Genomic DNA, 11602 nt, shown 5'->3' with positions numbered 1-11602 from the left:
CTTTCATCTTGCTTTGAAGACTGAGACCTCCATGTGAAAAGTCCTTTCTCCATTCTGCTGCCTCCTCCTTTGCTAATACACAGTCATGTTATCTCATTTGGTATCATTCTCCTTTCCTTTCCTATCTTTGCTGCAAAGGCCTAACTGTTTCCTGCCTGTTGTCACACCTTTTATTGTTTACATTCTTTGATGGTACAACCAATGAGTTTTCAAATGCCTCTAGATTATGTCATTAGTTAAAACCATAGTAAAGTCCTTGGCATGTGTCTTGTTTACCTCTTGGAAATGAATTTGAATACATCTAGATTACTTTTGAATACTTTTCCGAGAAAAATACTTATTGTTAGCAAGATGACTGTTCCCATTATGAGCAATTGTACATTTCAGAGGCTGATGCTGATAGCACTATTTTGTGATACATAATGCTAATGTCAAAAACCTATCTGGTGGTTTGTTTGTTTTTTTTTTTTTTTTAGTATATTTTGATTCTCATTTTTCTAATCATTAGAAATGTACTTTCTAACTGATGTGATTAGAGTAGCAGTTATAAAATCAGTACGTTTTCTTTCTGTGTGTTTTTTTTTTTTGTCTTTTAGGACTTCAAATGATTTCTGCTTTTGATTTGCATTTTACAAAGAGAAGAGTTTGTGTAAGTGTCATGTAAATTTTTGTGTGTTCTGAAGAGACATAATTGTCTAATTGGCTTTTTAAATGACTCACTGAACATAGGCTGTATTCTGAAAGTTGTGGGAAAGAATGGGGATGAACTGCTTTGAATCACCAGTTCTGATTAAATCATCACTCGAGAAGTATAGACTTAAACTTTAAATTATAATTTTGCTTTGTATTTGTGTTTTAGCTAATTTGATAATCATTATTACATTGTTTTTCAATGTTTGGTAAAACTTAGATACCACGTTTAATTCTTTTTATGAGTCATAAGGACATACCACATCTACAGTTTTGGGACCTTATCACTTCTTAGTAGAAGCAGAAATAATAATATTCAAAACTAACATTTTCACACTTTCTGTTTTTTTTTTAACATTTGAAAACCTGCCTTTTTCAGGAATAAGGATTTATTTTCTAGTACACTCATTCAGATTTTCTTGACTGAATGTTCATCTCAGTCTTTGGGGATTCTAATCCTTGATATTCTGTCATATAGGAATGGAAATTATTTTAAGTTTATAATTTTCTTCAGTTCCAGGAAAAAATGTTCTAAAAATGTCATCAGGCATCCAAATAAAACCGAAGCCTGCAGTGCAGAAAAATAAGACATCATCTCCTTCTCCAGAATCTGCAATTAAACCACAGCCAAAGCCTAGTGACAAGCTGAATCCTAAAACTATTGATCCGGTATGTATGGGTAGTGAGTTTGCACTTTGTTTCAAACAGATCTCTTGTTGGAAGGGATTTCCTTACTCTGTGGAACACATGGAGGACATGCTTCTTCTGGTCCTGTGTTGTAAATTTAAACTTCTGTTGTTAATTGTACATTCCCTAACTCCTAAACTCAAATGGCTGAGGTGTCATACGTTTATTACTTTATTAAAAGAGGAGCTTTGGTACAGTTATGGCTTCAGTGGGAACTTTGATGTTCTCTAGGTACTTAAAAAAAAACCTAACACCTTTGTTCAGGCTCTCCTCTGGTGAAGCTCTTAGTTTTCTAGATTCTCACTCAGAATGAACCTCCCTGCTGATTTCCAGTACCCTTATATCATCTTGCCACCTTGTACTTCTCTCATACTCAGATCAAGATGGAACTGGAGTAAATCTGCCCTCTGTGTGTTACCAATATAACGACAATATAAGCATGAGGAAAATTATAGGTCCTTAATCAATTAAGGAGATAAGTTAAAATTTACAAGAGAAAATAGGAAAATTAGGATATTCCATCAGGAGAGCCCTGGCTGTACATTAGTTACTCATTTTCACAGCTTCCTAGCCAGATGGTTCTGAAAAGCAGTTGTCTGATAAACGTACCAAAACCCTCTTTTTCACCCTAGAGGTGCAGTTCTTTTTATTTGATTTAGAATCATATGACTAAGTTCATTTTTTGGTAAACTGCAGTTAATATTAGTTATCAAACATTACAGTTCTCAATAAATAATACTCTTTTTTCTTTTCTGTCCTCACAGTTTGGTGCTTATTCTCAACAACATTCTGTGTTTGCTGCTATATATGCCAAAGGTGGCATTCCATGCAGGTGTGTTGGCTTGGTTTAGTTTTTATTTAAATATATTATGATTAGGTAGAATTAAACAGATGGAAATGTTTATGATTAATTTAAATTAAACATAAACATGTTCATGTTTAATTTTTCACTTAGGCTGTTTGTTTCCATTAATTTCTGAAAAGATTTCTTATACTTTCTTCAAGGCAGAAAGTAGTTTTCCTTGCCTTTTCATATCTTTAAAATTGTCTCTTTTGGTTCCTTTTTTTGTATGCTGTTCTAATACTGAAGCCTCACTTTAAAAGAATAGTTATGTATTTGCAGACTTGGTTTGCTAAACCTCTTGCATGAAAGAAGTTGATTTCTTGAGGTAATGGTGTTTACTTCTCCCTACTAACAACAATTATGAAATGAGTACCGTTTTATTAAGTAGACATCTCACAGTCTTCTTTTTGTCTGAATGTAGTTATATGACAACGTTTTCTTGAGTATTTGAATTCTGTAGTTGTCAGCAATATCAGATATTAACAAATCTACTTGTGAGTTGTAATCTGTGGTATTTTAAGTTACTTTGTTCCGTCATATACTTGCCTAGGCAGTAACCACTTTAGTGTTGCATCAAGTGGATGCAGAGATACTTAACAAAAATTTATGTAATCATGAGGGCAATTTATGTAATCAGAAGGGCAGCAAGGCTTATGAAGGGCCTGGAGCACATGACCTATGAGGAGTGTATGAGGGAGCTGAGGTTCTTCAGTCTGGCAAAAAGGAGGCTGAGGAGAGACCTCATTGCCCTCTACAGCTGCCTGAACGGAGGTTGGAGCAAGGAGGGGGCAGCCTTGGTGAAAAGTGACAGGAGTAGAGGAAATGGTTTCAAGCTGTGCCGGGGGGGTTTAAGCTGAGTATTAGGAAATATTTCTTCACTGAAATGGTTCTCAAGCACTGGAATGGTCTGCCCAGGGCAGTGGTGGAGTTGCTGTCCCTGGGGTTGCTCAACTGGTGTGTGGATCTGGCACTTAGGGACATGGTTTAATGTTGACCCTGCAGTGCTGGGTCAAGGGTTGGGCTGGATGCACTTTGATATCTCTTCCAACCAGATATATTCTGTGATTATGTGATTTATACATATATATTATATATATACACATATGTATAAAATTATCATTAATATATAGCTTTTATGTGTAACTTAGTAGTAACTTAGGAATTCCAATATGATTTTCTTTTGTTTTCAACTGATTTCATTACCAATTGTTATTTAAGGAAAACGTTTCTTAATACTTATCAAAATAAGAAACTTTGCAAAGGAAGCATCTTCTGTGTCAGTATGGGAGACAGCTATAATTTTAGTAAGTGTTATGTTCAGATTTTTCTGTGGTTTGGATTTGAAAACTGCTGTATTTGGGAATTATAATCATTGCACTGTTAAATGTCATTGTGCATTTCACTAAGAGCAATATGTCTTGAAATTGTGTATACAATATTATGTAATATTGCATAGAAAATGGTGATCTAAAGTGAAAATTATTCACAATAAATATCAATTTGTTAAAACTTTATTCTTTATATAGGTTAGTGCATGGCTCAGTAAAGCACAAACTGCAATGGGAATGCCTTCCTGAAACTCTTCCCTTTGATCCTCTTCTTCTAACACTGGCAGAGGTATACCACATTTTCTTGCAAAGTTAAGGATACAGGATTTCTTAGTTGCAAATGGCATTTTCTAACAAGCTAAGCAACCTTAGACCTACTAAGGAATTATACTCACTTTTTTTTTTTCATCTTGTATGAATGAAGATGGACAAGAACCTTGCCATTTGTGATTGGTTAGAGCATTCTGAGAGCACTAGGTAGAGCTATTTAATCTTTGTGTTACTGGCCAAATGCAAGACTGCATCTCAGCTTCCTAACTGTTGAATGAAATACTTCAATCTATCTGTGGCTTTGCAGGTTCTATTGTAAAGAAAATTGTTTTGATTCTTTTCAAATATAAAGCCTATCTATTGAAGTAAGAGTGCTCTCCTTGATAGATTGAACTGATACAGTAGAAATAGGATCCAGTAACTAATGTATAGTATTGCTCTTTCACTGGTGTTCAGGCTTCTTTTTCTCATCATCATCTGTGGCATCACCAAACATGTTACGGGAGTCTAAATAAATGTTGAATTTAGTGTGGTAGATGGAATAAAGTAGTAGGGGCTGGGGTTTTTTTTTTTTTTGTGGGTTGTTTTGTTGTTGTTTGTTGGGGATATTTTTTTTTGTAAGGTTAAACAAATATGTCGATACCTAAAGTAATTTGGAGCTCTTGTCACGGAAAGAAGACAGACTTCAGACACAGGGCTTTAAATCTTCGATTTCTTCTTGTCACATCTTCATTAGAAGTGCACATTTGTACCATTTACAAGTTGTTAGTCTTGCAGAGTGGAGTGTGGTGGGGTTGTCTTTTCTTCCATAGTGCACCTCCTTTATTTTTTTTTTTAACCTTCAAAGTAGAAAAACCTTTACAAAAATAGCCTATTCTTGTTCATTGTCTACTTGAAGCATTACCTTGGGTAGTTAGATTAAAGGTCATGAAGTACAAATATTGATTGAATTGGCAGTATTCATAATGTGAATTTTAATAGTCAATGTTCCAAAAGAAAAGTCAGTATTCTGTGAGCAGAGCTGTACTCAATGGCTCCACATGGTGGAGTTAGTGCATTTTATGTTTTGAACTGATGTAACAAAATCTAAACATTATCTTGCAGCTATGTGGATCTTCTAAAATGTGTTTTTGTGGTTGTTTGTTTTTTTTTTTCAAAGAAGGCTCACTATTAAGCAAACGTTTCATATTTGCAACAGGGTCTACGAGAGACAAAACATCCGTATACATTTGTTTCAAAGGAGGGTTTTAAAGAATTACTTACGGTTGAAGGTGCTTCTGAAAAAGCAATTCCCTTGTTGTCTCGTCTAGTTCCAGTATTAAAGGCTGCATTGGTATGTCTTCCATGTCTTCCTCTTCATGCAGAGATTTTAATGGGTTTCACCTCTTTTGGTTTGGTTTGGTTTTTTTTCCCTTTTGTGCTGGTGAGGACTACATGGAAAATATTAACATGATAAATCTATTGCTTGGGATTTTGCTTTGGGGTTTGCATTCCATAGGCATCACCCTGAATTCATAACACTTGTAACAAAAATGTTGTCTCCTAATTTCAGCATACCTACAGTTAGAAGGTTCTTTCTGATGGGCTGGGAAGCACTGAAATCATTGCTGTAGTAAACTCTTTGTTTTGCCTGCCAAATTTTTAATTTCATCATTAACAGATTATTAGTTTCCTGGTGTCAGAAGAAATGCAAGTTTGTGGATACTTTTGTTTTCTACTTTAAAAATATACTTTGGTCTTTAAGTATTACCTTTAAATACTAATCCACAGTCATTTTGTATTTCTAAACTTGTAACATTATAAAAAAATAGCAGTTGCACAGTGGGTTTAATTTTAAAAACACTATATGCAGCTGTACTGTAGTGATTGCAGCTTGAAGACCCTGTGCATTTGTACAAGTATTAATGACAGGATTTTCTCTTTGCTCCTCTAAAGGCCCATTCAGATGATGAAGTATTCGGGAGGGGATTGGATGCTTTAGTTCAACTGAGCGCTGTTGTTGGCCCATCTCTTAATGATCACCTTAAGCATCTACTCACAAATGTAAGTTTTAATGCTGTAGTAAAAAATCATCTGGATTTTTATGGTACTTGTGTTATTTGTAATAATATCTGCACAGATTAAGTGGAGAATTCAGCAGTTCCACAAAAAACACTACTTCATATATTCCTCTGTATAAGTCTATCAGTCTTCAGTAAAATGGAGACTTACAAGTTCTAGTAAGGTCCAAAACCTGTTCTTAACATAAATTGGAGAATAATGGATGTGCTCTCTCTGCTAGTGGGAAAAGTTCCAGATTGAAGCCTGATGTGAACTAGATGCTATGTTTTGAAGAGTTTATGATTATTGCAAAATCAAGTTTTGCATTTTACATGTGAATATTTTAAAGACTCTGTGAGAGTTTCAATAAATTAGCATAAGCAAATATTTCCACTTCTTTCAGGTGAGAATTCTGCACAAAGAAGTTATCATTGATTAAACTTAGAGTGGGGTTATGGAAAGTATTTTTATGCTTAGTCCTCCTGCAGACATTCTTCCTCTGTCAGAAAGGCTTTTTGTGGTTTTGTTTAGCCTGCTTCCAAAGTGCACTTTCACAGCAAAATAAAAGGACCTTTTAGATACTCAAAGCAGAAGAGACAAATTGCAGTTTGTTTGTTTGTTTTAAAGTATTTCAATTATAATCAACCTGTTTCAGTTCATGTGAAAAATGTATTAACTTTTCACATGGACAGTGCTGTGAAAATAACTTTGTTTTTTAAGAGTTTATACCTCTTCAAGAATTTTTGCTAAAAGGAAACAAAATTAAATTTTTTTTTTTTTGCCTAACAGTTAGGCTTTCTTTGAATTAAAGCTTCTCATCAGTTAATTTTTTTTTTAATGTTGACTTTGACATCATTTACAAGCTATAAAGTGATGTCTTTTTGGCTTTAATTTTCCAAACATAAAATGAAATAAAGTAATATAATTAACCTCTTTGCATATATTGTGCTGTGTTTTACCACAAACTTTTATTTTACTTTTCCAATAGCTTTCAAGGAGGTTGATGGACAAGAAATGTAAAGAAAAAATTACTATTGCTTTACAAAAGTTGGAGCAGTACGGTGGAAAGGTGAGTTGATCAGGTGATTATTTTGTGATTTGCACGTTTGAATGCAGCTTTGCCAAGACAACTTCCATCTCTTGCAAGTTGCTTGGAACATTTTAGTGTCCTTGTTGGGAGGTTTATGCAGACTTAGTGGTTAAATGAGATATTGCTTTCTTGAAAATTCTCCATTTGTCTAAGTAATCTCAACTTTTTCCAGGGTTTAAACTGGTGTGACAAACAGGTTAGTTGCATGAAGTGAGATCCAGGATGCCTAATACAAGTTATTACACCCAGGTTAGGCATTGCAGCATTTAGAAACTAGATGCTTATGCTAAGTGAAGTATGTGAGCTTCTGGTACAGGCCGGAGGGTAAGGTAGATGCCTGTGAAAAGTGATTCAAGAATTCACCAAATGTCAGCTGGTAAATAGCTTCTGGCTGCTTCTGGAGTATTGACACCTGAATCTTGCTTCAATATGCTTGGGATGCAGGCTTCATGTTCCTTTTTGTGAGCCTAAATACTCATGTAGTGTCAGTGCTCCTTGTTTTGTTTAAATCTGTTTCACCAACAGGCAACTGTGGCCATCATCAAATCTAAAATTCCAACCTATTGTTCTGTTGCCTCTTGAACAAGACAGCTGCAGTGATTTGTACTGCAAGGTGAAGTTTGGGAAGAAACTGCCTGTGAACATCACTGCCACTTAGTTGGAGTATGATAGATTCTCTTAAAATAATCACAGTTCTTTGGTATGATGGAAAGTGGGAAAAGCCCTAACAGTTTGTGATTGTTTGTGACTGTATGTAATTGTGGAAGAACTCTTAACAATAATTCTGCCTGTAGTGGCTGCTGTTTGTGTATGCATTGTGCTTACACTGACGTGGACAAACTGACTCTTATTTCGAAAGCAGAGTAAATAATTCTTATTTTGTTGTAAATTACTATTTCCTTTAATATATTTGCAGTGCTTAGTATGTTTTGTACATGTGTGATGCAAAATAACCTGGCTGTAATTGTTTAGATGGTAACTAGGGTTAATTTACATAGGTATGCCCACTTCTGAAACATAACTTACTTTGTGCCACAGGCACAGATGGATGCAGTCTGGGTTCATCAGCACTTACTGGATTAGATATAGAACTGTGAGAACTCACCTAAACTTCTTGAGGGTCATCTTTTAAAGGTGTGAAGCTGAACACACTGAACAGGTAGCATATGGTACAAAAGTAATTAATTGGCTCAGTGCTTTCTCAGCACATTGTTTTGAGAAGCTGGAGAGGCTCTGGAGAATACAGTGCAGAGGCATTAGGTGACTGCATAAAGCCCGAGCCTAGGTTTTGCTCAACTGAGTAGTTGACTACTTAGCTTTGGATCTAGTGAATGCAAGTTCAATGTAGAAGGCAACTTTGCAGTATTTGTACTGTGCTCCCTTTGCATTGAGTTCTGTGATGCCACAGCTATGCTTGGGACTAGCTTGTGAATTCAGCTTCAGACAAGCTAATAAACTTCTCAGCAGGAAATCTGTGAAAAAAATACAAGTTAAAGACAATACAAAGATTGCAGAATGCAGCATACCTGGCTCTCAAGCCTTGTAGGGTGCACCATTTGTCTGTGAAGGTGTTTGAACTTAATTGCAATATAATTTCTAACAGGTCCTGTAATGAATATTGTTCAGGGTCCCTGTTGTAATTGGCATCTGAGCTACTCAGAGAACTGACTGAAGTAACAAAATTTACCATAGAATTTTTTTCCCCTGAGGAAAGTTGTTGGAAGGGCTGGAGGTTTTTCTGTCATCTGAAGATGCTGTTGCAGAGGATATTTTAAAAGCGTCATGTAAAAGAAAGTTCAGAATTTTTAGAAAATTAAATTTACTTCTGACTGTACTAAGTTTTCTGCTAGAATCAGAGCTGTGCTATGTCAAGATCTATGTATTTAAACTTTAAAAACACCAAAAAACAAGAAACCATGACGTATTTGTTGGCAAAAATGTTACTTATATTTCTTCAGATTAAACAACTCAAAAGAATCCATCATGCTGCTTGGTTTTCATCATGTTTATTTTTATTTTTTTTTACAAAATGTGCACATTTAGTTTACACAAACACACTACAACAGATTTCAGGTGTACATGTATTGTACTACTCTTCTCCTACACTGGTGATAGCAGAGCAGCCTTCAACATGCCTCTAACTTCCCATCTCTACACCAGAATAGATACCTGATTTTTTTTTTTTTTGCAAAAGAATGCTTGCAACTTTCTTCCTACTTCATGAATCCCCTGTCAAGTTTTCTGCAGCACTGTCACAATGAAGGTTGGCCTATCTCTGATAGCATTTCACCTATTTTGAAGTAATTGGCATAAACTCTGTGGACAATATATCTTAAAAATTACATGGGCATGGGGGAGGGGGCCAGTGTTGTATTTTAGGTACATACTTTTTTTTAGAAAAACCTTTCTAGGTTCAGAATTCAGGTAGCTCCAATCTTAATGAAGAAATGATCCTAGAAAATGAAATGCATTTATCACACATAGATGATATTATATAGCTGAAGTTTCCCATTTTTTTTCTGACTCTGTCTCATAATTAAAGGTACTACAAAAAGCTGAAACAGATGTTAGCCTGTCTAGCAGTCAATATTAGTAGATGTTACTACATACTAGCGTCATTCTGAGCACTGAAGTGGAATGGAAGTTTCAAAAGAGGTTCATGCCTTTTTCCTCATTAAAGGCAGAAAGTGTTAGGATCCAGATAAGGTTTCTTCATGAAAAACTCAGAAGATCCTTAATTTTATGTAAAGAACTTTGGAGACGCCTCCAGGAAGAATTTGAACACAGGATGCAGGACTCCTGATACTCAAGTCACATTAATTGAAATGCAGACTTACTAGGTAAGTGTGATCGATAGAAGCTTACTCTACCTATAAACAGTTTCTTTTTTCTGTTCTCTAAATTCTTCCTTTCAAGTTATCTATTTAGTGAGGTTTGGGGGGGGGTTTCTTTTTAAGAGGAGAACAAAGGTAGAAGGCAATTGCAGCAAGATGTGCATTGCACGTTGATTATAGCACTTAAAGTATCATTCGGAAAATGAGGACTACAACATACCAACGTGAAAAGAAAATATTTGGTAATGCCTCTGTAGAAATTAGAAGCTAAGTTTTAAGAAATACACTCAAACACCTGGAGCTTAATCCAGTACCAAGGAGTAGCAAAACATAAGAGTATTTATTTAATCTCTTTGTGAAAGTATCTGTTTTATCTAGAAGTCGGAATGATAATAAAGCTGCATAATGGCAGGGTTTATTTTGAGTTTTGAATAAAAACCTTTCTTTTCAGAACAATCTTGGTAGTTAAGTAACCACTGTTGTAGTGCTAAATTGTATAATTTAGAAAGGGGGTTTTGTTGGGAAAAGTTTAGAATAAAAAAATCTATTTGCATAATACATGTCTCAGTGTAAAGCTGAGTAATTTTATTTATGATAAAGTGGGAAATCCATCTTTTAGATAACGTTGCAGAAGAGCTCATATTTGTCCATTAGTTGTAGACCTAATGCCTTCATTAAATCACATTTTCAAAGAGCTGCATGGATCTCATTATATTCTCATCCTGTAAAAAAAAAAACAAACAAAAACAAAAAACCCCAAAATCATACAGCATTAAAAGTATGGCTGGCCAATAGCTATAGTGAAATTGGGTGGAGCTAACAGTATTTTACAGTTCCAGTTAATGACAACTTTAAGCTTGTTTGCAGAAATCGTTAGCAGAAAAAAGGCTGGTAATGGATCTACACTGAAAGAGGTTTTTGTGTCTATTAATTAAACCAAAACTATTCTGCCCAGAATACAGTAGAATGTTAAGAAAATTGCAGAATTTTGGAGGCTATAAGTTTGTATCCAGTCTAACACAATAAGACAATAAATACTCAAGGAAGAATTGTATCTTAAATGTGACTCCATGCCTGAAATTGCTGGTTCTGTGTACTGAACACAGGAGCCTTTTTTTGCACTCTTAGGGCATCCTATTGCATATCTAGGCAGGACTCTCAAGTAAAACAGCTTTAAGTGTGCATCTTTGCATGAACTGAAGTCAGTCTGTTTTGCAAATACCACCACAACACTGACTCCTCAGCTCAGATTTTTAGGAAAAAATGGTGGGGTTTGTTAAGATTTACCTTTCAGGGTACAGAAGAAAGGGTTTGCTTGTAGTAGGCTGTATTTGGTGGCCCTTCAGTGGCACTACAGTTGGTTGCACAATACAATATATGTACAACAGGAGAGTATACTACATGCTTAAAAAACAAACAACCCAGTAGATTAATGCTTCCTTTATATAAATTACTGGAAATTAAAGAAAGCTAACATTTTCCAAACCACATGTGGGAAGAAAGCTGCTGAAGCCATGTTAAATCCTGAATCAAGTTTCTTGAAGGGCTTGGACTAAACTCAAACCCCAAATCTCATTTCTGAAACCAAATACATCCTATAGAAGACAGATAATCAAGCAACATTATTATTAATGCCATGAGCCAACTGTAACAGGAGTGTGTTCCCCAGCATAGGCAGAAGACAGTAATAAATACAAACATAAAGAAATTTTTTTTTTTTGCTATCAAGTAGCACCCAGCCACTGGCAAGGGCACAAGGTATGTGGACACAGCTTGTATGTAACAGCGCTGCTGCAGATTCAGGTCACAAGTTTATTTA

At 35.3% G+C, this 11602-nt stretch overlaps 2 protein-coding genes across 5 annotated transcripts in view; one reads left to right on the top strand and one right to left on the bottom strand.

Moving 5' to 3' along the window:
* The first annotated feature begins 1221 nt into the window (after window positions 1-1221).
* Window positions 1222-7531, top strand: PACRGL (parkin coregulated like). The gene is made up of 7 exons (XM_054391618.1): window positions 1222-1359; window positions 2142-2209; window positions 3748-3838; window positions 5018-5152; window positions 5755-5862; window positions 6848-6928; window positions 7475-7531. Exons 1-7 carry the CDS (start codon window positions 1228-1230, stop codon window positions 7529-7531), a joined length of 672 nt encoding a protein of 223 aa, XP_054247593.1. The 5' UTR covers window positions 1222-1227.
* A 2926-nt stretch (window positions 7532-10457) lies between these two features.
* Window positions 10458-11602, bottom strand: part of KCNIP4 (potassium voltage-gated channel interacting protein 4) — a 213815-nt gene continuing 212670 nt past the window's right edge. For all 4 annotated transcript variants that reach the window (XM_054391396.1, XM_054391394.1, XM_054391395.1 and 1 more), the window contains one exon: window positions 10458-10505. In XM_054391396.1, coding sequence (XP_054247371.1) covers window positions 10458-10505 — 48 coding nt within the window. The remainder of the gene's footprint in view (window positions 10506-11602) is intronic.

This window comes from Indicator indicator, chromosome 23 (genome assembly GCF_027791375.1).
Source record: "Indicator indicator isolate 239-I01 chromosome 23, UM_Iind_1.1, whole genome shotgun sequence".
Classification (NCBI taxonomy): domain Eukaryota; kingdom Metazoa; phylum Chordata; class Aves; order Piciformes; family Indicatoridae; genus Indicator; species Indicator indicator.
Note: the sequence above shows the minus strand (reverse complement) of the source record. Positions and strands in the feature narration are given on the sequence as shown.

What these genes read in the sequence shown, in the direction of transcription:
- PACRGL (XM_054391618.1), top strand. Translation starts at nt 1,228, where the DNA reads ATGTCATCAGGCATCCAAATAAAACCGAAGCCTGCAGTGCAGAAAAAT. An exon ending in ATCCTAAAACTATTGATCCG is followed by an intron (nt 1,360 to 2,141) that starts GTATGTATGGGT and finishes CTGTCCTCACAG; the next exon opens with TTTGGTGCTTATTCTCAACA. An exon ending in AAAGGTGGCATTCCATGCAG is followed by an intron (nt 2,210 to 3,747) that starts GTGTGTTGGCTT and finishes TTCTTTATATAG; the next exon opens with GTTAGTGCATGGCTCAGTAA.